The sequence below is a fragment of the Mesocricetus auratus genome, unplaced genomic scaffold (genome assembly GCF_017639785.1).
Source record: "Mesocricetus auratus isolate SY011 unplaced genomic scaffold, BCM_Maur_2.0 Super-Scaffold_100011, whole genome shotgun sequence".
Lineage (NCBI taxonomy): Eukaryota > Metazoa > Chordata > Mammalia > Rodentia > Cricetidae > Mesocricetus > Mesocricetus auratus.
In genome coordinates this window covers 6,525,532-6,552,804 of record NW_024429195.1, presented here as the reverse complement: position 1 = coordinate 6,552,804, position 27,273 = coordinate 6,525,532, and the positions used below count along the sequence as shown (strand labels likewise).

At 44.5% G+C, this 27,273-nt stretch overlaps 2 protein-coding genes across 8 annotated transcripts in view; one reads left to right on the top strand and one right to left on the bottom strand.

Moving 5' to 3' along the window:
* Window positions 1–11,315, bottom strand: part of P2ry12 (purinergic receptor P2Y12) — a 41,260-nt gene extending 29,945 nt beyond the window's left edge. Inside the window, exon 1 of the mRNA XM_040754389.1 lies at window positions 11,182–11,315. The gene's annotated coding sequence lies outside the window, so the exon portion shown is untranslated. The remainder of the gene's footprint in view (window positions 1–11,181) is intronic.
* Window positions 1–27,273, top strand: part of Med12l (mediator complex subunit 12L) — a 307,049-nt gene that overhangs the window by 259,588 nt on the left and 20,188 nt on the right. For 6 of the 7 annotated variants that reach the window (XM_040754386.1, XM_040754384.1, XM_040754385.1 and 3 more), the window contains 13 exons: window positions 962–1,161; window positions 4,571–4,759; window positions 5,261–5,335; window positions 5,453–5,643; window positions 6,430–6,591; window positions 7,813–7,924; window positions 9,182–9,271; window positions 10,316–10,425; window positions 10,614–10,749; window positions 11,543–11,704; window positions 13,421–13,795; window positions 15,597–15,753; window positions 18,636–18,853. In XM_040754386.1, the coding sequence (XP_040610320.1) occupies window positions 962–1,161; window positions 4,571–4,759; window positions 5,261–5,335; window positions 5,453–5,643; window positions 6,430–6,591; window positions 7,813–7,924; window positions 9,182–9,271; window positions 10,316–10,425; window positions 10,614–10,749; window positions 11,543–11,704; window positions 13,421–13,795; window positions 15,597–15,753; window positions 18,636–18,853 (2,177 nt within the window). The remainder of the gene's footprint in view (window positions 1–961; window positions 1,162–4,570; window positions 4,760–5,260; window positions 5,336–5,452; window positions 5,644–6,429; window positions 6,592–7,812; window positions 7,925–9,181; window positions 9,272–10,315; window positions 10,426–10,613; window positions 10,750–11,542; window positions 11,705–13,420; window positions 13,796–15,596; window positions 15,754–18,635; window positions 18,854–27,273) is intronic. The other variant, XM_040754382.1, reaches the window with a different exon arrangement.

Sequence of the window (27,273 nt, the reverse complement as noted above, 5' to 3'; positions counted from 1 at the left end):
AGAGTAGAGAATACATACCTCTGCTACTTTTGAAAATCTCTGTTTAAGTAAATAAACTCCCTTTGGTAAAGACATCATCTCTTACATTTTAAAGTATACGAAGAATATGCGATAACCTATTGGTAGATTGAAATGCATACTTGTTTCTCCTACGATTTTCCTGTTTTGTCATTGTATGGTGACTGAGTGAGACGCAGTCTCACTACCAAATTCCCTCTCTCTCTTTATCTCACTCTAATTTTTTTAAATCTCTCGTGGGTAGAAATTTCTTATTTTTTTCCCAAGTGCTCTTGGTGTTTGGTTTTCTCCCAGAATTCTGTCAGGAGTCAGGTGCCTTCCTTAGCCTCGTCTTACTCAGTATGTCAGCGGTCGCTCGGATAAGGTCCCCGAGCTGGGAGCTGTAAGGCTCTGTGCAGACAGCCCTGCTTTCCAGAGCCTTCTTAGTTTGCGTTGCCCTTCTCCATCCCCAGGGAAATAAATCCCTCTTGTCAGGAGGTTGATAGTAAGGTGGGCTACGGCAAAACTTTTCTCTTGGCCTATGGGTAGAAAATAAGTCACTGTAAGAGAGGAATTGGAAAAGGGTCCCCTAGAAGGGTGAGTAGCCAGATTTCTTCCTTGTCTGTAGCTCAGATAAACTTGAGCACCTTCCTGCCTGACATTTTGGTGAAATCAATGTGTTCTGACTGTAAGTGTCACTCATAATGGCCTTTCCAAGGCTAGCAAAAGAATAGTAAATCTATAAACCAAAAGAAGGAATGAGTCTTGAGTTTGACTTTTCTCCATGTCCAGTTGTTTCGTTCTCTCTCGTGTGTCTCTTGATCCTTTCTCTCTGTCGCTGGAAAACTGGCTTTGCTGAAGTAGTACCGTCCATGTCCCTGAAACTTAGCCTAATTTGTCTGTTTCATATTTGAGGCAATATTCTAAACTTCTGTGATTTTGCTCTTGTGATTCTGTTATTTAGGAGATGCCAAAATTGGCAGTAACAATGTCAACACGTTAAAGAACGATGACTTCAGCATGAGGGGCATACGACGTGATGGGAATGCTGAAGATGCCTGGGCCACCTCGCAGAATTCAAAATCCTATGGGAAAAGCATTTCCATCGAAACCGCCAATCTAAGGGAATATGCTAGATATGTACTGAGGACTATCTGCCAACAGGTAAATTCTTTTGATTTCCAATGGCTTCTTCTCTGACCGTGTAACTGTTCTTTGAGAGATGACTGTCTGCTATTTTTTTTTTAAATTCTATTTGGGTGGTCCTTTTTTTTGTCTTTATACCTTTATATTGAAATAATTTCAGATTTGTTAGAGTTGCAATGATGAAGACTTCCAGTATATTCTCTATACAGATTCATTAATTTTGGATGTTTTATATTTTCTCCTTAACAGTTGAACGGTAGATGGCAAAGTTTACACTGCTTTACTTTCAGATACTTAGACTTCATTTCTTGTCGTATCCAAAGTGAAGTTAGTAAAAACCATAACTTAGCTTTGGTGCGATAATTTCTTTTTTTTCTCATCTATAGGGAACTTTCTGACTTACTGTAGTGCTGTAAGGTTTGCATAAGGCTCTAGGGGCTAGCTTCAGATTATTGGGGGAGAGGACGGGGTCAGAGGTGACGCTGCAGTATTCCAGGGAATCACTTCCGATTGCACAGTGCACATTGGGGCTGATGGTGATGCCAGCTATGATCATGGCGCCTCTAGATCCAGGGTGGCTCCGCTATGCTGCTAGCGGTTTTCCTTGTTGACTAGCAGTCTGTGGGAAGACGCAGATGTTCTGACCCTCCTCACAGGCCTCATCCCGCGTAAGCATCCGTGGTGACTCTTACCTACGCCGGTCTTTGTTGTAATGGTGGCAGAGTGTTGCCTTTTCCCTCCCAGCCCCTCCCCTCCCTCCTCAGCACCAGTCTGCGTTATTCAAAGACCTTTCCTACGTGATTGTTCCCTTGTGTTCATTTAATTACCTATGTGGGTTATAAATATGTCGGCCAGGGTTTCTTTAATGTCCAACTTATTCTAGGCTGGAATCTTGGGAACCTCTTCATCCGGCCTTTTGTGATGTCTGGCGCATTTCTGTCTCTTTAGAGAACCTTGGCTTATCCATCTGTCTCCTTCCCTGCCTCACGGCCACCATCAGTCATTCTTACACGCAGTGTACGGGCCTGAGAGATAGACCCTCTGAGATAGACCCTCTGAGATAGACCCTCTGAGATAGACCCTCTGAGATAGACCCTCTGAGATAGACCCACTGAGATAGACCCTCTGAGATAGACCCTCTGAGATAGACCCTCTGAGATAGACCCTCTGAGATAGACCCTCTGAGATAGACCCTCTGAGATAGACCCTCTGAGATAGACCCACTGAGATAGACCCTCTGAGATAGACCCACTGAGATAGACCCTCTGAGATAGACCCACTGAGTGTGGAGCTTGCCACGCAGGCATAGAGCCTTATAACCCATGCACATACTGGGTGGCCATGGCAGCCCGCCTGCAATCCCGGCATTCAGGGAGTGGAGATACAGGATCCAGGGGGTAAACCAGGTTAGGGAAAGCTGAAGCGGTGAGCTCTGGCGTCAGCTAATGGATGCTTCCTATGTATGTAAGGTAGACAAAGACCTGATCTTAGAAGATACCTGTCCTCTACACACATAGGCATTACCCACCATGCATAGCATGCATGTGTGAACGCACGCACACACACACCAAATTCTGCTGTCTACCAGTGATGCCCTACAGCAAAGAGCATATACAACCCAGATTCTATTTTCTTTATTTGCGTGCACATGTGTGGTTTTGTGTGTGTATATATGTGTGTGAATGAGATTATGAATTCATGTTGATACTTCTAGTTCTATTCTAATCCTTTAAAGTTGTGTTTTACATTCTCCCATTTCATGTTACATTTTTGCCAAATGATAGCCTTGTTCCCCATACAGTCCCTTGGGTAGTTTCTGAGTTGTCACACATATACCACTAGGAAAAAAGCCTCCTGAGAAAGGCAAATATTGGCTTGCTGTTTCATTTTTCTGAAGGGGTTAAGAGCAGGCATTCGATCATGCATTCGAATGTCATTTGGAGAAAGAGGAATGCCTTTGCAGACTCTTTCACTTGGAATGGACACATTCTCTCTTTAACATCAGAATCTCTTTTATTTGCTTTGTTTTTCCTTTTTGGGTTTTCTTTTTTCCTTAACTAGTGTCCATATCCTAGCATACATCCAAAAGCCAAAGCTCAGCCAAAAGCATACACAGCAGCCTGTCTCCTGCCCGGCATCTTCTTCCTGTCAGGCTCTGCACAGTGGTTAGCCTCAGGGTTCTCTAATTATCTTTCCCTACTTTCAAAAGTCTTGTATTGTAAAACGTGTCTGCATTACGCATTTTGAAATTTGTGTTAGACACATTCTTAACTCAGACATTTTTTGATCGTGGTAAATTTAAACAGCTCCACAGTTACGAGCAGTAGTCCTGTGCCACTTCCCAACTGGGAGCATACAGTGGCGTCACTGGGCTGTCTATACTTCTACAGATGCCTGGAGCTAGGTGGTGCTGGCCTTGTTTAGTGTCCCAAGAGGGTCTGCGCCAATTCCTATGGGAGGCTTCTGGCCTATCCTACAATGCCAGAAGCCTCCCATATGCAAACAAACAAACAAACAAAGTCGCTGAGTCAGTAAATAAATAATTTGATACCTAGAAAAGCAGCACACTGAAACCTGGGTACCTTTGTCTGAGAGTGATCTAGTGCTGCCTGCTGATATGGACCATGGAGTTATATAACTCCCAGTGACATCATTTGAAAGAGATTTGGGACCAGATTGAGCTCTAATGCTGACATTTTCTTATGCCATTTAATAAAGGAAAAAAATGGCAAGGATGCCAGTGTCAAAGGAATGCAACCTTCTGAATATTTGCATACGGTATTCTCCCTGTTTAGCAGAAAATATCCCATAAAGTGAATGAAAGCATGCATAGCATAAAATCATTGTCATTTTATACCAAGTAAAAAACAAACAACAATAAAACAAAACAAAAACCTGTCTGCAAAATAGCACTTCTGAGTAAGCCCTCATTTTAAGAAAGTACACCACGACTCATCTCCACCCCCATATGTTTAAAACTTTTTCCTGTAATAAAAGTTGCTCCCACATTGTATTAAGATGTCAGAATGTTAGAATTCTGTTTTGGAACTTTCCCCATTAGCTGGCAGTGTAACTTATTTGATGCCATGCTTGCCTGGCACTCGGGAAGCCCTGGTAGGCGGGAAGACGTGGCATTCAGTTTAGGCCTGTCATCCCAGCGCTGAGTACAAGAGAAGTAGAAAGATCAATACTTCAGGGTTATTCTTGGCCACTTAGTGAATTGGAAGGCCATACCTGAGACCTTGTCTAAAAGCAAACACAAAGAACACAACAAAAGAAGCAAATCTGCAACATGCAAACCTTCCTCCACCTGCTTTTCATGAATTTGTCTCCGTTCTCACTAGCCGCGTAGCCTTTTGCTCTGAGACCGTAATACACAGGCAGGTAGAACCCATCCTTACCCGTCTAACCGCTGGCTTGCTTTCAGGAATGGGTAGGAGAACATTGCTTAAAAGAGCCAGAACGCTTATGCACAGACAAAGAGCTGATTTTGGACCCCGTGCTCTCAAACATGCAAGCACAGAAACTACTGCAGCTGATCTGTTACCCTCATGGCATTAAAGAGTGCACCGAGGGAGACAACCTCCAAAGACAGCACATTAAGCGCATCCTTCAGGTAAGTGGCGCCTTCCCAAGGCTCTCCCTAGGTCACCCATCACAATACCATCGTAGAAAGGACTACTTCGCTGCTGTCTCCATCTGACTCTTGACTTTCATTCTGACTTATGCCCTGCTGACTAGTTAGTAGATACAGTCTGTAGGAAACAGTGTATAATTACAGGTAAACACTGGTATCTTAAGTCACTGCTCTATTTACTTGAGAAATAACCTTTATGATGGTCCGTCTTAAGTATGCTATGGAAGAAACATGCCATTTTGGAATGAGATTGGCTAATTTGTAAATACATCTTAAGAGATGCCATGCTTGTCTGACTCCTAGTTCCTAGCTGGGTGGGGAACATATTTTGAGGCTTGAATCCGTTTTGTTGTGAATGCTTGTTTCATCAGGTATTAGACTGGAAACCCTTAATCCATGGGCATGAGTATCACTTCAAGGTTACGGTAGCAGATGCTCGGAGTCCTTAATGTTACCATTCATTCCCTGTATTTTCTCCAGAATCTTGAGCAGTGGACATTGAGACAGTCGTGGCTGGAGCTTCAGTTAATGATCAAGCAGTGCTTGAAGGACCCAGTGAGTATATGTTGAAAGCACACATGTGAATTTGAAATCAAAAAGCAAGAGTCATTGATGTTTGAGGATCAAGGCGTACACAGGTGGGCTAGCTCTCTTTCGTTTCCCCGACTCTAGAGCTCTGGTTCTGTGGCTGAAATGAACAACTTACTGGACAATATTGCAAAGGCAACAATAGAAGTGTTCCAGCAGTCTGCAGACCTAAACAACAATGCCCCCAATTCCGGCATAAGCCTCTTCAACCCAAACGGTATTGGAAGCGCTGACACGAGCAGCACGAGACAGAACGGAATAAAGACATTTTTAAGGTATCGCCTTATAGTTTTGTTGCACTACCAGCGGTACTTCACGGTAAACGTGATTAGCCTAATGCCGTTCTTCATTGGGCTTCTGGAAACGTGAAGGAAATGATCACTTATAAGTGACAGTTCGGTTACTCAGCAAGTTAAGGGGCAAAAATGGGGTGAGTGGTGTCTCGGCACTTGAGGTGTCTTGTTGCAGGTCCAGATACTGTGGGGCCACAGATGAACTTGAGTTTGACTCATGGCACTACTGACTTCGGGCCAGTCATTAAATATGAACTGCTCTCCATGTGCCTTTATTAATTGACAGTTTTTTTGTGCAAATACAGTAACTTGCATTCATAACAGAACTTGATGGAGTTTTATGAAATCACAGTGTAATGCTTTCCATCACAGATTGGTTTGTATATCATCATCTTGGTAAAAAGAGCTCTAGAATTTAAAGATGGGCTTGAACACAATGCCACTGCATATTGTGCCCATGACTGTGTCCATGGGGAAGGGTGGTGAGTGATCAGAAAGGCAGGGCCCAGGAGAGTCACTGAGAGCAGTTGAGTATGGAAAATGCCTTCCCAGAGCAGCACCTTTTACCTCTCAATGAATGTGGGTAGAATGAATAAGCAGTACGCAGACATCTGGTCTTTCGCAAGAGGAGAAAGTACAGACATGATAGGGGGATAATTTCAAAAGTCTGTGTCTTACCCATCCGGGGCTTACTACTGGGTTTCTGTATTGGCTGTGAGAGCAGAGACCAGCGGCTTTGTTAGGTGTAACGCCTGTTTCTGATTTTAGTTCCTCTGAACGCAGGGGTGTGTGGCTGGTGGCCCCCCTCATCGCCAGGCTGCCAACCTCGGTACAGGGAAGAGTGTTGAAAGCTGCTGGGGAGGAGCTGGAGAAGGGGCAGCACCTGGGCTCTTCCTCCAAGAAGGAAAGAGACAGGCAGAAACAGAAAAGGTACGCTGGTGGATGCCTTCCGGGAGGCTAGCGTCTGGAGGAGGCCTAGCACCCGGCATCACAGCCTCGCCATACCCAGTGTCCACGGGGGCTGGCCTTGTGCTAATGCTTCGTGCAGAAGTTCCCATCCCAGCCTGTGTGTCCCAATCACTGCAAAGCCGTTGAAACATGGGTTTGCTGTTAATCCTGACCTACAACCTTGAAATAATTGCCGGTTCTCTAAAATTTAAGAACCTTGCTCTGGACTCCTGTTTTAAAGTAGTCACAACAACTGCCAAAACTGCTTTTATGACCAAGAAAAGGTTCCAAAGAATTACTTTTGAAAATAGATCATACTATATTGAGGATGAGTACTTACACTATAAATCTAGCATCCAAGGAACTTTTAAGAGAAAAGTCATAATGTCTTCATTTTATAAAAACTGAAAAACAGGGATTCTTGTTGCCTGTTAATAATTCTGCCATAACAATTCTTTAATTGGCCATCTATGAAAGGCAGCTCCTGAGCCAAAGTTTTGGCTTAGATCTATTCTTTCAGAAAATTACATTCTTCCTGTACCAGTCAGCTTATCCATTATTCCCTAACTGAAGATATCTTATGAACGTGAAAACTGCAAGTAGAATTTTTGCCCCTTTCCCACTGGAGGCCATCGGGCTGTGTCAGAGCCTGGCTCTAGATATTTCCAGCAAGAATCTTTGCTTTTGGAGGCCTCAGACCTCGTGTCCACCCCTGGCTTCCCCAAGATGCTGTTGACCTTTGGGGAACACACAGAAAACACCCACGGGTGTCCAAAATATTCAAGGCTCACAGAGACGTGTGCTTCCTAAAGGAGAGTTTTGTCTGAGGAACTTCCCAATTTTTCTTATTAATCTGCGAGTACGTCTGTGGTCTTTGTCACGTGTATTTTAAAAATCTCCCTGGTAACATAAAGCAGGCTCATCACATCGGCTGTCGCTTTCTGTTGCCTTGGCAACACCTTCCAGTGCAATAGAGCATTGTCATTGAGCATTGTCACTTACAAGCTTTGCCAGTGGCTTTTAACCTTGCAAGTACAGGAGTGTGTCACCTTCCCAAGTGTTCTCTGGTGGCTTGCCATCTGTCCTTTGTCTAGTGGCAAATAAACAAGAGCAGGGAGTCTACTAGACAGATTAGCTGTTATGCGGGGCGGGGCAGGGGGCGGGGCAAGCCATTCTCTCTAACCGTTACTACTTCCTTTGCAGTATGTCTCTTTTGAGTCAGCAACCTTTCCTCTCCTTGGTCCTTACCTGCCTTAAGGGGCAAGATGAACAACGGGAAGGCCTCCTCACATCTCTGCAGAACCAAGTCAATCAGGTAAAGTGCAATGTCGTAGCAGAGCCAGGCCCATATCTTTCTGACTGTGCTCATTATCGCCCTTTCCAATACGGGGTTAGACAGACGTGTCTACCAGTGAGGTACTAGGGAACAAAACCCGTGTCCAGTTCCGCCCTAGCGTCGTGGTCAGCCTGAGGCTAGCTGACAACTTCGTGTTAAGTATGCATTGACGGACCTATGAAGACTATGAAAGTTAAGTTGCCTCATACTGCTCTTTAGCTAGTTTGCCTGGAATCCCGGGGAGCAGGAAAAAACGAAAAAGAAAATCAGAACGTGTGGCATCAAGGAAAGGTGTTAGTTGGCGGTGTGAGCTGGGTTACCCTGACACTGAAGCCTCCCTGTGACGTCAAGTGGGATCTGATGACATGAGCGAGGCCACTGGGCTTACTCCGTTTTCTGTGTCATCACACCCGCTGCGTATGAGAAGTCTCTTGCCTCTGCCTCCCGTCCTGCTCTAGGGATACTGGGATTACAGGTGCCACTCCCCGTGCACCTTTAAATGGATCCAACTCAGGTCCTCACACCCGCTGAGTCATTCACCCCTGCAGCCCATTTTTTTTTTTTTTTTAGCTCATTGAAGGCGATTTTCGTCAGTTGCTGTTAGTTTAGAACATGGCAGGAGTTTTTCGTTTATTGGCTCTTGTCCATGTTGTTCTGGGATATGCCTACTTGTTTGCCTTCCTTTAGTAAACCGTTCCCAGAGCTACTCTTGAGGAAATGAAGAAGCAGTCCACTTTATAAATTTGACTGATCTTGGTCTAAGGGGCTACATTTTTTTTTTGAAAATAGTATATATTCTCTTAATCAGGAAAGATTACTCATTGGATAGCAAGTAGTAATTCCAGTAAGATGTCAAAAAGAAATCATTTGCTAGGATTTATAGAGTGTCCCTGGAAATGTAACATGGGACCAGTGAGAAATGGAATGCCTTTTCAATATTTATCTTCAGAATACCACATTAATAGTTTAATCTGATGACGTACGCGTGCATGCATATAAATGTAATTAGGTCAGATTCTCATCCCTCAGCGACCCGGGCAAATGAACCATAAAATGGCTAGGATTTTGTCTCTGCGGAAGAAGGCGAAGATAAAAACAAAACAAAAAAATTAGCAAATGTCTTCAACTCCTTAAAGCTGAGAAGTAGGTTTTAGCTCTCACTGTTGAGCTCTGTCGTAACAGACAACGAAGGGATTTGTTGTGCTTGTTTTTCTCTCCTTTCGTGCCTGATCTTAGATCTTAAGCAACTGGAGGGAAGAAAGATACCAAGATGATACGAAAGCTCGCCAGATGATGCACGAGGCCCTGCAGCTGCGACTAAATCTGGTAAGGACCACGCTCCTATCCCGCCGCCCCTCTCTGCATGAAAATAACGCCAGCTTCCATCCTCTCCAGGGCACATGCTGCCTGGCAAAGGGCTGCCCTCCTCCTCTCTCTGTCTCTATGGACTTCCTCTTCTCCTAACCCCCTGGCGTCCTTGCCGCACTCCTTCCTGTCTGGATGGGGCTCTGGACGGTCTGGTGTTTTGTTTTTTTACAAATTTTACTTGAGTTAGAAACAGTCTTATTTTACAGATCATAGACACTCTGTTTTGAGCAACAGTTCTCTTTCCTAGCGGGCTCCTTCCGTCAGATTTCCCCTCCTCCTCAGTCGGTGCTGAGGGGAGGTCTCCGAAGCCTTTATTTCAATATGAGTGTTAGCGCTGCTGTATTTTATTTTGAAACCATAAAATCCATTAACTCAAAGTCAGCCAGAATTGATTAACCCTGTCAAATTTGACTAGAAAGAGATAAATGTCACCTGAACGTTCGTGTTTTTCTTTTTAATAGAATCTAAAAGTTCTCAAGACATCTTGTATTCCTTTGAGTGTTTCTCTTCCTGTTGGACAAACCCCAAATGAAATCTACCCTGGGTGGCAGCATGTCTGATTTCTGGCAGCCTAACCTCAACACAGGGCAGGACACCAGACCTAACAAACATTCCCAGGGGGTATTGTAATAGCAGACTTAGATGCAATAATAAATGAATATGACTAAATTTCAGGTAATCAGACAGAGTTTTGATGTAATGTAGGGTTGATTTTTCTGCAACTGTGTTTACAACTGGGTACCATGGGAGAGAAAAGAAAGCCAGTAATGGTTAAGTATTACTCTTTGTCCTTTTTGACTATGCTATGTTGAAAGAACCAAAACTCGTGATAAACACGTTCCTAAATGAGACAGACTACAGGGCAGTCCGTAACCTAAACTTAGTGAGAACCAGTTCTTAACATCTCTTTGGTTCTAAGAACTCAACATCTAGACACTTATAGTAACAGGCATGGTATTTTATCTTACAGCTACAAATTCCTTACTGTACTTTGTATGCTAGGTAGGAGGGATGTTTGACACGGTCCAGAGGAGCACCCAGGGGACCACTGATTGGGCTCTTCTACTCCTCCAGATAATTACTTCAGGAACTGTTGACATGCACACTAACAAGTATGTCTTTTTTATCAGTTTCTACTTTTTTGCTGCATGCATGCATGATATTACTGACAGTAAATTCTGACACTTACTGACTTAGATGTCATTAAAAACTCAGCGCTTTCAGTAGAGACACTTGGATAACTATGTGGATCTTGATTTTGTTTTTTAAGAGTAAAATGGGGTTTTTCCTTTCCTCTCAGTGAATTATTCACAACAGTTCTTGACATGCTGGGGGTTTTAATCAATGGGACACTGGCTTCTGACCTATCAAATGCTTCCCCCGGGGGATCTGAAGAGAACAGACGCGCATACATGAATTTGGTAAAGAAACTGAAAGTAAGTTTGTGATCTGCCTCCATTCCAGAGTTGGTTAAGGACTGGTTGTCTGATTTCTTACTCATTAATTTACATGTGTAGCTGATTCAACATAATGTGATTATTGTCTTGCCTAGGCTTGCCAACCCTTCAAAATTACAAGTATGCTATCTGAAAGAATTTTCTCTAAAAAATTATATTCATAAAATATGTTTACATTGTGAGTGATTTAGAAATGCCTTATCAAATGTATAACCAAAACTCCAGCATCAGATTTCCGTTAAACCCAAGCTTGGATTTGTACATGCAAGTGGGAAAAAAAAATGAGCATTTGCATTGAGTTTGTAAATCCGACTTGTTTGATAACCCACTAATAGTCCTTGAAATAAACAGTAAATAAACATTGCAAATACATAAACCTGAAGACTTTACAAGAAAATAACTGGTGGTTACCTTGCAGTCTGACCCTGGATAACGCCAAAGTGTCCGTGCTGCGGTTCCTGCTGTGTGACTGCAAATAACACAGTGGATTTTGTCATCTCAGCACTCTGATATTCCCTATAACAAGACTGCCTTTGTGTGCCCTCTGTTTTCTACTTGAATAGAAGAAATGAAACACTTCACCACTCTGATTTGCAGATGTCCCATAGGCTGTATGGAGGGTTAATAAGCACACTGGCTCTATATATATTAAAACAAGGAACTGTGTCATTGGGGAACTTCCTTCTTATGGACTTCTGTATTCGCTGTAAAGTCAGCATCTCTGTCCCACTTCTCTCTTGCTTTTTACATTTTTATTTTCTTTTTCTTCTAGAAAGAACTAGGAGACAAGCGGTCAGAAAGCATTGACAAAGTTCGACAGTTGTTACCTTTGCCAAAGCAGACATGTGATGTCATCACTTGTGAACCCATGGGTTCTCTGATCGATACAAAGGGAAACAAAATTGCTGGATTTGACTCCATTGATAAAAAACAGGCAAGAGTAAATGTTTTTTTTTTTTCCCCTCGTATATAAATGCATCTAGTTGTAGAGGCCAAGTGACTTCTCTTACATTCTTTGAGGATGTACAAAACATCATTGCTCCATTTCTTCATTTTCAAGGTATTATTTTTGTCATCTAAGCACAATAGCTATTGGCATCATAAGAAGTCATATCCAAGCAGGGCATTGGGGGGCGCATGCCTTTAATCCCAGCACTCGGGAGGCAGAGGCAGGTGGATCTCTGTGAGTTGGAGGTCAGCCTGGTCTACAGAGCAAGTTCCAGGACAGATACCAAAACAACACAGAGAAACATTGTCTCGAAGAAAAAGAAAAAAAAAAACAAACAAAAAACAGAGTCATATCCAGAGAGGATTAAGAGTCACAGAGGAGGGCAATTTAAGCCAGACAAGGGAGAGGTAGTCAGAGCATTTGTTGGCTGCACAGACCATTTGGAAGGATTAAGAGTTACACAGGAAGCCAGGCGTTGGTGGCGCACGCCTTTAATCCCAGCACTCGGGAGGTAGAGGCAGGCGGATCTCTGTGAGTTCGAGGCCAGGCTGGACCGACAGCCTCCAAAACAATACAGAGAAACCCTGTCTCGTAAAAACCAAAAAAAAAAAAAAAGAATTACACAGGAAAGAACGGAACAGGCAGGGAAAGTTTAAATCAAGGCAAGAAAGAAGGTGACTCCTAGGGGCAAACCAATGCCGTCCCACTTCTGAGGTAGCCTGGATGCCATGGCAGTGTGGCCAGGTCAAGATGACTTGGCTTGTCTAGCAGTAGGCATCCAGGATCCGTGTCGATCTGAGCTCTACTCGGGAAAGTGTGCTCGTCACAGGACAGACAGCCGGGAGTGGGGACTTTGCTAGCGGTGTCCGAAGAGGCCACTCTTACAGAGGAAGCCCAGGCAAGAACAGGTATGCTCACATCCAGGGTTGAAGGGGAAGGTACCTTGGCCATTCTTTTTTTTTTTCAGAAGAAACATGGTTGAATTGGTATACTGGCGAAGTTACCAAGAAATGTCCACCAATCAATGTGACAGATAAAAGCGCTCTGGTTTTTTTCAGTGAAGGTTTAGTTGGAATTGAAAGGCTTGATTCGGTGAAAGACACAAGGGACAAATGAAAAGAATGTTTAAAAATAAAAGAGTAAGAAGGACTTGATTCGTGTCGTACCTGTTTCTGTAAGGAAGTTTTCCCTCACAGCATTCTGTCCAGACGATGCCAGGCTAGGTGCACCAGAAGTCCACACACTGCCTCAAGTCCGTATAGGTTGAGCTGCCGTGAATATGAGCCTACACGGGAGGCGGACTGTGTACCGACTTTTACATTGTGACCACCTTAAAAGCGATGGGATCGGGCCACTGAAATGAGTAACGGGCTATCACCTTGTGTTGTAAGGCCAGCTTCCTATACAGGGACACTGGGGAGACTATATTGGCTGGCACAAACTGGATGTCCATGTCTTTTTAGAGTAAAACAATCTAGATTACCTGGAGACGCCTTGAGGGGACGAGCGGGTGGCCCAGGAAGCCGGGGAACCGAACTCCCCCGAGTTCTGAGCTCCCGTGCGCCCCGACTTAGCTCTGTCTATGGAGTCCCCCTAAGTTCCTTGCTTCTGCGACTTTGGGGACAGGGCCAGAGCATGCATCCCTCCCAGACCTCTGCTGTCCACAGACCGCTGCTCTCTTCCCTCCCCTCACCCCGGCAGGGTCTCCAGGTCTCCACAAAGCAGAAGGTGTCCCCGTGGGACCTGTTTGAGGGCCAGAAGAACCCGGCCCCTCTGTCCTGGGCCTGGTTCGGCACGGTGCGCGTGGACAGGAAGGTGGTCAAGTACGAGGAGCAGCACCACTTCCTGCTCTACCACACGCACACCATGCCCAAGCCCCGCAGCTACTATCTGGAGCCGCTGCCCCTGCCCCCGGAGGAGGAGGAGGAAGAGCCCGCGTCTCCCGTGTCTCAAGAACCAGAGAGGAAGTCAGCATCAGACCCCTCGGATCCAGGCAGGGCCACCGCCACTGCCTCCGAGGAGGAGAAGAAGGCCAAGGGGAGGAAGAGGAAGACCAGATCGAGCTCACGCATGGATGTGAGTAGCTCCTGAGCATCTAGGGTGGGGTTCTACCCGTGGCCACACCCTACTCCCAGACAGCTCGCCAAGAGCGCTGCCAGCCTTCCCGTAGAAGAGTTGTTCCTGGCACACCTCTGTGCCAATAGAGCACGCCATGATTTCCACACCTCTGTGCCAATAGAGGAGACAGGGCACGCCGTGATGTCTGGGTAAAAGCTGTTGATTTTCCGTTCTCAACCCTGGCTCCTTTCACCCGAGACTTCGGGAGTGGGTAGTGTTGGGTTAATAGAACCTCATCGTCTCCCTGGGTTTGACACTTTTAATCTTTTTCAGGGGTATACGACTTCACCGTCTTTAAACACTTTTATTCATAGGTATACTTGAGTGTATTATTTTTTGAATGGTCAATATTTGCAGCGAACTGACGTTGAAAAGCCCCTTCCACTTTTCTCTGAGTGAATTTGCCTCTGATTTGCCCAACGGCATGATCCTGAGATTTTTTTTTATTCCTTCGCCCTTGTGTCTTCTATCCCCCCCCACCGAGTTGTCTTTAACATATTTTCAGATCTTACAAAAGATAGATTCAAGATTATCTCCCACCCCTTCTTTGCCTTTCCAGTACCAGTGGCCAATTAGATGATTTTTATACAATATGAGATGCACTATTTAAGATAGCTTTCTCCTCGGAATCACCTGGGTCTACACGAGATGATCTTCAGACCGTTTTCTGTCGAGTACACAGATGTTCTGGCCTGGTCGGGGAGAAGTACTCATTATGAGCACTCAGCTGTTCAGGAGCAATTTTCGCTGTGTTCACCTATGCCAGCCCCGAACCAGCTGACAGCCTGGTCACAAAGACAGTTTGAGAGATGGCTGCTGTCACTTCCAGGTGCCTCCTGAACACCAGCACCCTCTCCCAAACCTGGGACACTCTGACCTGCCAAACCACACGCATGAGGGCTTCTTTTCACATACAAAAAGCCTTACCTGAATACACTCAGAACCCTCCTCCTGAAGCTGGCCCTTCCCAGTGGGATTACATCCTTTTGTCCAGCTGAAGGGCACTGAGATGCTCATTGTCTGTCATCCCTGACAGCCATACTAGACAAAAAAGTTGGGGCTTTCTGGTGTGAACCTTAAGGGTCTGTACCTGCTATAAGGAGGAGAAAGCATCGGGATTTGGGGAATGGAAAGCTGTGGGTGGTAAGATACTGTCTAGGCCTATCTAGGCCGTTCGGGCACAGTTCTTATTCAGACATGTGCTTTTGGCTTTTGAAATGTCTGCTGTGAGGAACTTGTGTATGTGTGTGTGAGTGTGTGTGTGAGTATGTGGGTGTGAGTGTGTATGTGTGTGTGTGTGTGTGTGTGTGTGTGCGTGGTGACACAGGAGACGAAATGTAGGGCCTTGTATGTGCCAGGCGAATATTATTATGTTTTTTTTTATTTATTTTTTTTTTTTTTGGTTTTTCGAGACAGGGTTTCTCTGTGGCTTTGGAGGCTGTCCTGGAACTCACTCTGTAGACCGGGCTGGTCTCGAACTCACAGAGATCCGCCTGCCTCTGCCTCCCAAGTGCTGGGATTAAAGGCGTGCGCCACCAACACCTGGCAATATTATTATGTTTTAAATCAAAGAAAACCTTTAATTCACATGGGTATCTTTCAGGAAATGGTCATCATTTACGTTCTCTGCCTTCCCTTTCACAAAATACAGCCTTGAGTTCTGAGATGGGATGCCCCCCCATAACTGAATAGGAAGAACTTCTATTGATTAACTGGGTGTGGTTTACTAAGTTAAATTAAAAAGATGTTTCTGTTGTAGGAGTATCAGCAGAGCAACATGTACCGGGTGCCTCCTAATTACTCGCCCATGTCCTCCCAAATGATGCATCACCCGCAGCCTGCCCTGTGGGGTTATAACCTGATGAGCCAGCCACAGCAGCCCAGCTTTTTCCTTCAGAATCCGACCCTGAATCCAGGTAGGTACCAGGCACGCAACACTGGCAGGCCACTCTGATCAGCAAGTTGAGGACAAAAAAAACTCCTCGATTCTAACCTGTATACTCCAAAAAGCGAGAATTAGGGTAATCCAGTACTCGGTCACAACTTGTTTTTCTTTTTGCTACACCCAGTAGCTTACTTCTGTTGTCCCAGTTACTGCACTAGAGACTAAGACCAGAAGCTTACTGAGCATTGTCAACATAGCAAGAGCCTTTGAGCCATGGCAGAAAGCTTCTCCGTCCAGAGGGATGGAGGAGATTTTATACCTTTGCATATGTATGTATGCGTATATATGTGACAGAGAAGTTTTCAGCACAGTGGTCAGCACTTTCAAGTCTATATTTAGAAAACAAAGGTTGTTAAATTGTTTATGACGAGACTATCCAGTACTACCAAGGCTAGATTAATAGCTGATTAGAAGTCCATTGATTTAGCTGGGCGGTGATGGCGCACACCTTTAGTTACAGCAGAGGCAGGAGGATCTCTGTGAGTTCGAGACAAGCCTGGTCTACATGAGCAAGTTCCAGGACAGCCTTCAAAGCCACAGAGAAACCCTGTCTGGAAAAAAAAAAAACTCCATTGATTTATATGTTAAAACTCTTAACATCAGGTTATCATCTTTAAGTGTCATTTTCATATACCTTAAGTCACTTCTTAGACTGACTCCCACAACTTATATCTGCATGCCTTAAAACATTTCCTTTAGACCCCGAGAGCCTACATAAACTTTAAACCCCTACCCCATCAAATCATTTACCATGAGACTTAGGGGTCGATTGCTGAGAGCTGTGGATGAAAAGCAAGTTCTTCTATATAAAGGGAATGGTAGGAAGTCAACTTTTAGTTGGTAATGGCGCCATGATAGCTGGAGCTTGTGCTTGCATTGAAACTTGTTTTCTGAGTTTTATGGTTTTCAGATAAAATTAAAGGCTTCAGCTGCCAGACCTAGAAAATCTGAGAGATTTTCCTGTGGAGGATGAACTTGGGAAACCTGACCTCCCTTGGTGAGGTAGAGAAGCAGTCAGCCCAACACTGGCCACAGTTTGTTTAGGGCTAAGTAATTGGACAGGTTTTTTTTGCCCAGTGGTCAGTGTTAACACAATCCAGTTAGAGCCTATTGCTTTTGTTGTTTGCACGTCTATAATCTCAAGGCTGAGCACCTTGTAGCGGATAACTGATTAGGGACCTCAGTCCTGGGAAAGGCTAATTCTTCTTCTCTCAGCATCCATTACTTGCCTGTAAGTCTAGAGGTTGGATTGTTTCCCTCCACCCTCTTATGTATGTTAACATGTTTATGCTATCATCGTTCGGGTCTTGTATAGGCACCCATTTCTAGGAGATTGTGTCTCAGGTCAGATTTCCTGGCTCGTACAGTCTTCCCCTTCCGAGCTCCTGACCCCCTGGCTCGTACAGTCTTCCCCTTCCGAGCTCCTGACCCCCTGGCTCGTACAGTCTTCCCCTTCCGAGCTCCTGACCCCCTGGCTCGTACAGTCTTCCCCTTCTGAGCTCCTGACCCCCTGGCTCGTACAGTCTTCCCCTTCCGAGCTTCTGTGATGCTCTCTGAGCCCTAGGTACAGGGGCCTCGTTGTAGATCTCTCTGTTGGGGCTGGGCTCCCACAATCCGCTAATCTCCTGCATTGCATCCATCCTGTGCTGTTTCTTTGTGAAAAATCACTGTTTGCTGTAAGGAGAAGCCTCTCTGATGAGGGCTGAGGTGACAGCTACCCTCCTCTGTGAGTATAAGGAAAAGATTTGGAATGTAGTACGGAATTATGCTGGTCTACTGGAGTCATGGTAACAGGTTCTCTTCTAACATCTGTGACCTCACTGGCCCATGATAGTTGGCAAGGTGTCTAGTACCAGAAGTGATGTCTCTCCTTAAATCCAGTAACTGCTGGTAACTACCAAGATACGAGCGCCGCTCTTGCGCCTGCTGGGTGATGTCGCCAAGCTGGTCACTGTCATGGTTCGTAACCCTTTCTAGTGCTATGGATGTGAGAACCCGGGAAGGAGGAAGCTTTCAGGTCCAATTCAGTTTGAGTCACCAGAATTCTACGCTCTACATCTTCAGCCCTTGAGAGGCACCCAAGGGCAGTAACAATGGCTTATATTGTTTTGAAGGCACTAGAGCTACCCTAACCAACAAGCTGAATGGAGATTTTTCCATGCCTGGTATTGAGGTATTGGTTAGAGTCTGTGGCTCTTGTGGGGGCCATCGTCAGCCTCAGTGACATAATTTAAGGTGTCTGTGTGTGTACGCATGAAATAATGCATTACATATAAATTCAGGTAAATATAAAATAGTACATGAGTCCTTGACGTTTTCTCAAACAACCTTTGTAGGTTATTTGTCTCTCCTCCTTCTCCAGTTAGAGTCTCCTTCCCATTTTGTCCCATCTCCAAAGTAGGCCTTTTGATTTTGCCAAGGAAAAAGGTTAAATAATACAGCCTTCAGATCTGTTTAGAATACAGAGGGATTCTGTGCCTGGCTTATAAAACTTTGCAAAACCCAGCACAAGATACACTTTTATTCAGATAATATGTGCATTCTGAAGGATGTACACAGCTTACAAGCCATTTGACCAAAGTCTTATGTGACCCATCTGTGTTTCGGGCATTGTGTTTTATCCACGGAAGTGCAACTTCCACGAATCAATTTCAGAGTATTGTTGTTGATGCATAGCATTGTTTTTTATCTTTCGGGAATTAGGCAGCTCTTGACAGATTGTTAATGCTTGGAGCCGGTAGGGCCGAATGTCTTGGTCCGTCTCGCTCGTAAGGTTAAAAAGGGTGAAATTTCTTGTTATGGTCAAAGAGCCCCCATTGCTTTTGACAACCTTCCTTTTGGTTGCTGTTACAGGTGGCTCCAGATTGGACCCCGCCGGCTCGTTTGTCCCAACCAATACGAAGCAAGCGTTGTCCAACATGCTGCAGAGGCGCTCAGGTGCCATGCTGCAGCCGCCGTCCCTTCATTCAATCACATCTCAGCAGCAACTGCTCCAGATGAAACTTCTGCAACAGCAGCAGCAGCAGCAGCAGCGGCTTCTCAGACAGGCCCAGGCTCGACCTTTCCAGCAGGTTTGTCCAGAGCCAGCCTTGGAGAACTCCTTACGTAGGCCCCTCCTCTAGCTGGGAGTGAGCTTGGGGTGTGGTGCAGTATGTAATCTTGCTGCAGGCACGTCTCTGCACATGTGTGGCTAGAGGGGTATTTCCGTATGCAGGTTCGGAAATACTCTTCCTCTTTTGTATTCCATTATTGACTTTGGGAGGAGGCCAAAAGCGCTAAGGTCTTGTCATCACTCAGAAGGAGGCCCTTAACCTCTGAGGGTGACCATGCAGCTCCATCCTATATTACAGTTCCCACAAGGATTTGCATTCATTTCAGCGTGACTCTTATACATTATCCTCAGATGTATTGCTTAACTTGGTCTCTCTAAAGCCCTGGCGTTTTCCTCCGTCGTCATTGTCCTAAGTGTTAATTCAATCAGGTCTGTATCAAACAATGAGTAAATTGTAAATGGTGGTCAGCATAGGGAGTCTGCGTGTGTGTGGGCAGTACTTTGGGTTACACGCAGAGCCTCATACAAGCTGAGTAAGTACTTTACCCCAGCAGTATGTGTCCAGTGCAGAAATAGTAAACTTGCTATTTTGTTTTGCTATAGGTTTTTTCCCCCTCTTTATGGTGTTTTGAGGCAGGATCTCACTACGTTGAGACCGTGTCTCACTATGTAGCCCTGGCTGACCTGGTACTCTCTGTGTAGATCAGGCTGGCCTCAGATTCACAGATGCAGCTGACTCTGCCTCACCCTGCTAAGCTCTTTAGTGTAACTTTTGGTTGATGTTTCTGATTTTATGCCCTGGAAGTCACTTTTCTTTCTAGTCACTGGTCATATCAAAGGGACAGTGATAAAAAATGACATGCACCTACCTTGATATAGACACACAGACCCTGTAAATCTATACCAGTGAAATTTGTGAGTGAAGGGCATGAAGTTAGATTGCATCTGCCTTTTCCAGTTTCTGTGTTTTTTTCCAGTTGCACTGTTCTGATAATAATAACTAGCAGAGCACTTGGTACGCCCACACAGCCACAAGCATTTTAAATACCATAGCTCTTTAGATCCCACTGCCATCCATCCTGGGATGAGTGAGTACCTTTGCAACCTTAAGTGTATTAGCTGGCTTACCCGCTACCCCCGTGCCCTGCTCTAAGACAAACAAGAAGACTCTATGTGAGCCAGGATTCTGGTTCTTTTGAAGTGCCCTGGTCTTGCCCTTTCTACACAGGCCTCCTGTGCAACTCAGCGCATCCGAATTTCTGCCTGGTGCTAGGAGGAAGAGGGGAAGAGATTATGAAGTCTGTGAAAACCGCCTTTTTAAACTGAGCTGTGAACTGTAAGGATGTTACGCAGAAGTTCTTACGGGCCTCCTTGGATGTCAGGCAAGATGGGCCAGAGTTGCTTAGTACACACAATGATGAGAGCTCCAGTAAAATGCTTTTAAAAAGAATACTGTTGATTTTTCTTAAATAGGCAACCTATTTCGGGCCATTTAAAACCTCATTGAGGTTTCAGCTGCTCCTGGAGGGTGAGCAAACACAGTCCCTCTTGCTTCACATTCTTAAGAGGGATTTAAAACATTACCAGGAACTGATAAACCATTCCACTAAAGCAAACTTGTCTTCCTTTTAAAGTAAATAAAACCTAAGTAAACTTGCCGCATTAGTTCTTGACATCTGCTTGCTCTTTGATCGCAGTGCTGAACTCTTCTCAATCGTGGCCCACTTTTCCAACTGTCCCTGCTGAATTCAGCTTTTATGGAAAGTGGTTCTGGTCACTGGCACACTGGTGAACTCGTCTCTCTCTCTAAGGGTCACTTCCTGATCTCCATGACAACTAAGGAGTGCAGCAGGGTAGCAGTGTAGTCAAAGGTGTACTTACAGGCCTGTGACCTGAAAGGCACCTCTCTGGTGGCTTCCTCCCAACACGCCTCCGTTTCTCCGGTTCGCTGCGGAACTGTGCTAACTAAAAGCGTAGGAACCAATAAACTCTGTGTTTTCCTGCTCATTCTGTGCCGACGTTCTAATTTTGCTCTGTTTTGTTCTTGATCTCAATTGTTCTAACCTTCAAGGTCCTCAGTGTCCGTCTTCAGAGAGTGAGTCAGCTTCATGGCATCTGTAGCTCCCCGCATCCTTCGAAAATTAAAAGTTCCAGCACTTTTCCTAACCAATAGCTGTGTTATGAAAGAGGGTCTCTCGATGTAACCCTCCTGGCCGTCCGGGAAATTCCTCTGTAGATCAGGCTGGCCTCGGAATTACAGAGATCTGCCTGTCTCTGCCTCCCGAATGGAGGGATTAAAGGGGTGCTCCACCATTGCCCGGCCCAGATGAGCCCTTTTATGTCTTTGTACTTCATGGGCTGGCTAATGGAGGAGGACTATGAACTCCTCTGGAGATGGGTGGAGCCTGGGTCTTTGTATAACTGCACAGGCAAGTGCTGTACCGTGGAGCTAAATCTCCAACCCCTCTCAGAAGAAAGAGAACCGCGCAGCTATGCAGCCATATGGGCAGGAACCCTGCAGAACAAACAAGATCTGCATGCAGCAGTGTCTGCATGGGGCTTACGTGCCTTTGTGGGATGGCGGGTTCCTCCTCTCTCTTCTAATAGGTGGTTGTCTTAGTCACTTCTACTGCTGTGAGGAGACACCGACGACCACGGCAGCTCTTATAAAGGAGCATGTCACTGGGACCTTGTAACCTGTGTTCTTCCCGCCAGCCTGGTCCCTGAGCCGCATCAGTCCCAAATTAACACACAGGACACTATATTAATTATGAAGTTGTTGGCTGTTTGCTATGGTTTCATAATGGCTAGCTATGACTTAATTATTAACCCATAGTTACTAATATATATTTTTATAAGGTCTTATCTTACGGAGGACTTGCTAGACTTGCACCCTCTCCTCCTGGGATCGCATGGCGACTCTCCACTCTTGACTACATTTCCCAGAATCCTCCTTGACTCCTAGTCCCACCTATCTTGCTTCCCTGACTCAAGCCTTGTCATCCTGTTACCTATTGAGCACACATTGGAAATCTAGCGGTGTGTAATAGGTGAGAATGCATGCACAATGTGAGCAGCCAGTCTTGCGTGTCAGGAACTTTCCAGGAGCCCTACCCTCAGCCATGCAGTCCTGCCTTAGCTTCTGGAGCTTGGCCATTGGGAAACCCAAATGCACAGCATAGACGGACGTGTTGAAGTCTGCAAGCGACTCAGTCCTGACAGTGTCTGCAGGGTCTTCCCGTCAGATAAAGAGATGCTTTCTGCAGAATCTTGCTCTTTGCCTGGTACAAGGCAAAGACTGAAACACACGGTGAATAACCTTCTAGTCCCCCTGCAGGCTAGATGAGAGCTACCGGCCCGCAAGCAATTTTCTGTTACATTGCAACAATTCTGTTACAATTTTCTGTTTCCTTTGATTTCCTTATGAATGTCTGCAGGTCTTCTGTCTAGTATTACTACTTAGTACTTACTACTGTCTAGTCTCACTACTTGAACCTAATAGTTGTAACTGGTTATCTCTTAACAGCAATAGTCCCTGTTGAGATAAACAAAGATTGGTTGGCGAAGAAACCTATTTTCATCTTCTCTGTTTCTGACTTCATCCAGGAAGTGATTGGCCTCTGTTTTTGCTCACTGTCTCTTATTTATAAGAGGTCCAGTATGTGTTACACACTACCTCTGTGACTCAGTTTCATCCATGAGCTGGTGCTGATAAAGGGCTAGCGTGATTGTGCAACTAGTGATTTGTCACAGGTAGCATCCCATGAAACAGTAGCTGGCTCATAGTAAGTGCTCAAAGATGATATCTGCTGTAGGCATCTTATTTTATTAGCGTCATGCTTGCACCATACTTATTTGAAATTCCTAGTCCTCAGGATTACTCTTTCTCTTAATTACATTAATCATTAAAAGTGGATAAAACAGCCGGGAGGTGTTGGCGCACGCCTTTAATCCCAGCACTTGGGAGGCAGAGGCAGGCGGATCTCTGTGAGTTCTAGGCTAGGCTGGACCGACAGCCTCCAAAACAATACAGAGAAACCCTGTCTCGTAAAACCAAAAAAAAAAAAAAAAGTGGATAAAACCATATGAGCTGTGTTTCTTGTATATGAGCTGTATTTGCTCTTTAGCAATAATAAGATGGATTAAATAAGAACCTTTTTTAAACAATTTCCTGATAGTCATTTTACTTTCCTAGAGCAGCACATGTTTATTGTCTAAATTCTGCCCCATAACCCTAGAGGGACTCATTCCAGCTCCCATATTAGATATTTCACACTGCATTTTATTTTCTGTATGTCTTATGAAAAATATCACAAAATACAGAATGTTGACTATAATAATGCAAAGTGCTGCTTGAATTATTTCCTGTTGCCTGTGTCTTAGACTTAGTGTTTCCCTCTGGCAGTAAGAACTTTCTTCCCCGCCACTATAGCGTCAATCATCTTAGGAAGGGATTAGCCAAAGGAATCTTTCATTTTGACTCAAGAAAAAAAAGTCTTATGCCTCAATTTGTAGTGTTATGTTTTCCTGATTTTATTCAGTGTATACAGCCATTTTTCCCTTGTTTGTAATAATGAAGGCAGGCCATTTATACTAGAAATCCAAGAATGTTAGACCAAAGATAAATTCAGCTCAAAGCTATTGAGACAAATTCGTCAGAAAGCAGTTGACCATAGGCTGTTGGTAGTGCATCCCGTTTGTGACCACAAAGAGAAGGTCTCTAACGGAGGACCCGGTCACGGCAAGCATTGGAAGAATTTGAAAGCAGATTTAGTTATCCTCACGGAGGTAGGCAGTTGAAGGAAGGCAGAAGCAGAGCCTCCCAGAGTTAGCAAACAGTTGACAAAAAGTCAACCTGTGACTTTACACATGTGAAGCTGCGGATTGATAGGGCCATCCATTGAGCACCAGCCAGTGGATGATCTCCTCCTGGAATATATTGTCGTTGTCTTTTTCTCTCTCCCCGTTCTCTTCAGTTGTATATTTTGTATACTTTAAGAATACAGACGAAAGAAAAGAAGGACTGTGTTCTTTTCCTCACGTCAGTGTATTAAGTAAGGGTTCTGCCATGTTGGCTCTTGCTTGTCTTGCAAAACACTAAACTGTATAGATGTCCCGGGGAATCTTGACTTCCCTCTCATTTCCCTCCATTTCTGTTACTCAGCCACCAGTGACCATGAATGCTTGGTGCTGTTACTGCGTGGCATGACTGCATCCGTGTGACGATCACCCTCCATTGCTTTACAGATGGGGGGAGCGTGCAAATGATGCCACGTGTGCATTTCCCTGTTCTGCAATCCATTGCTTTTGTTGCTAATTTCAGTGTTACCTTGAACGTTTTCCCCCGTGATACAAAGTTTAGTTTCAGTTACTTTGTCATTTATGTTTTCTGTTAAATGAGTGTTCAGGTTGCGTGAACCGAGCATACTTTAAATGATGGTATTTTTAGTTCCAGCTAGACAAAAGTCTTATTGATGAGTTCTTGAATTTCCATACTTACCTCTAAGGTTTTCGCTTGGCGTCATGTAGAAAGTAGAAACATTTCTGCACAGACATGAGCTCAGGAAGAGGAAGCCACTGAACCAGGACAAGATGATGCATACCTTCTATAAGTTTATATTTGTTCTTTACTCTGCGAATGACTGAATGTGTGATCAGCCTGGAGCTGTATTTAAGTTATATTTATTTCCTGGACTTAGAACTAATTAATTGCATCCTCCAATAATGTATGGCCTATCTTGTCTGTGACCCAAATGTCCTGTGCTCTGACACTGGATCTAGGAGGCTATAATTGTTTACAGTGAGTGGGGTTCCAATGTCCTTTAGTTACAGCAAGTATCTGGGTCTAGTAACCCCCCATTTAACTTCCAGGGTGTTGTTCTATCACAAGAGTATTATCTATCAGTGCCCTAGTCTATAGTGAGGACCTTTGGCAAAAATTCACTAAGTATTTGGACTCTGACTTCCTAAAGCATTGCCTTAAAATATAACTTTTTCATATGAATTTCGGCTGAATGTATAGTAAGTAGGCTTAAGGAATCCTTTATGTTTTCTGCCATTCTCTTGCTGTGCCCTTTCTGCATGACTTCTGTAACTCTGCCGTCTCCTTTCTAGAAGACTTTGACAACTTAATGGCAACACCCTTCTGTCTGTCAGTTTTTATTTTCATTCTTCAAGCTCTTACAGCATTGCCCTTTGAACATCAAAATAAAAAATCGGGCCTTTTATAATAGGTAACAACAATAGCCTTCATTTGCATACTACCTTATTTGTGTTTGAGTGCACTGACCATACCCAACGTGATGGAATCTCTCTCCTGAGATTTTTACCCCTTGATGACCTTGTGATTTTTTTTTAATCCTGAATGCATACATTGTGAAAGCCTTAGGCACTCACAGGAGCACAGACCATAGGTGCAACTCTACCCCAACCCTAGTTTTAAATCTCCCTGTTCCTGAACTCTTGCTCGTCTCTGTGCTAGTTTATACTGTTAGTAGAGGAAGGCATGGCTTGACTCATCAGCTGCTTCAAGACAGTAGACCTATGTGATGCAGTATACCCTCATGGTTTTGCGCCTCAAGACAGTAGACCTATGTGATACAGTGTACCCTCATGGTCTTGCGCCTCAAGACAGTAGACCTATGTGATACAGTATACCCTCATGGTCTTGCGCCTCAAGACAGTAGACCTATGTGATGCAGTGTACCCTCATGGTCTTGCGCCTCAAGACAGTAGACCTATGTGATACAGTGTACCCTCATGGTCTTGCGCCGCTCACTGCCTGTTCCCAGGTTCCTTGTGTGTTTGTTTCTTACGCATCTGTCATGAGATGTTTATTTCCCTTTTCCTCTGTTTCTAATGTAGTTCGTTTGTAGGGCTCATTGTGCTTTTTCTTTTAAAGGCCGTCCTTCAATTTTGAAACCATTGTTAGCATTTGAATGTCTTCAAGTGTAATAGTTGCCACTTTATACATTGTCCTGTTTTTCTTGTTGTTGTTTTTGTTTTGAGACAGAGCCTCTCTCTATAGTCCCCACCCACATTCTGTATATGTATCACAGGAAGGCCAGGGACTCTAGCTCCACCCAGAGTGCTGGGGGGGGGGTGTAGATGGCAATCCAGCCTCTGGTGGTGGTTGCCATAGTTACTCTTTCTCTGCATTGGGAACACAATAAGAGAAAAGCAAGGATATTTAAGGGGTTACTGAATATCTTTGACTTGTTTTTTCCCCCTGTGGGAAAAAAGTAATGTAAACAAATTAATTGTTTCTACCTGTCAGTAAAAAAAAAATACCGTAAGCAAATCAGACAAAATAGCAATTCATCATTTTCAACCCCATTCATTGCATTGGTACTTTTGACTCTAACCGTGGAGTAAATGAAGTGGTGATGGTGAGCTCGTTGGCAGAGGATGGAAGGTATGAAGTAGCCACTTTTAAAATGTGTCTAAGGTGACGAAGATATTTGAGCTGGTAGTGCCGTTATGCCAGAAGCTAACTTTCTCTTACCTACGTAATACTAAAAGAAAACTGAACAACTCACTGTATGTTTGAAGAGTAATACTGCTTCTGCCACTAACACCTCGAGAGGAATAACGTTCTTGGTGGAATCTACTAAAACTGAGCAAAGCTGCCTGATGACCCAGCAGGTTGCACTTTGAAGTTCATTTCCAAGAAAAATGCGTGTAGCACGTACACCCCTAAAAGTGTAGGTGAGCAATGGCTGATTTCCCCATAGGCTCCAAATGGAAGCAACCCAAATGCCCAGTGGTGGTAGAAATGGTTATGTACCTTCTGGCTAAGATCAAGTATGGTATCTCTTCTTATCTGTTTCCAGATTCTTATCAAAAGGCATCATCTCTGTTTTCTTTCCAGGATGGAGAGTATACTCTGTTGGTTTTGGGGATTGCTTTTTTGAGCCTAGCTCTTGAGAACAAATGTTATAAGAATTCATCCCTTTGGCTTTTCCTGAGCTACAGTGTTCCCTCAGGGAGAATATTAGAGAGCTCTGCTGTACTTGGGTATGAGAGATGGGATATCATATATTCACACACGGATAGCTCATCTTTAGATAGATACAAATAGTTGGCATGCATCTCACAGCGGCAAACTGCATTTTAGTGCTCTCCCATGCTTCTTTTTACTTTATGTGTGTTAGTGGCTTGCCTGTGTGTGTGTCTGGGTAAGGGTGTTGGATCCCCTAGAACTGGAGTCGCTATGTGGGTACTGGGGATGGAACCAGCTCATCTGGAAGAGGAGACGGGGCTCTCAACCACTGAGTCATCTCTTCACCCCTCTCCATGCCTCTCATAAAGTTTGCAACACCTTTGTCTAAGTTACTTTCGTGGTTCTTTTGTGTAGAAAGTAATGTATAGTTTGTTTCTTAAGTTATTGTAACCTCAGCTGCTATTCACCTAATGACTGAGACAGATAAACGCTATTCG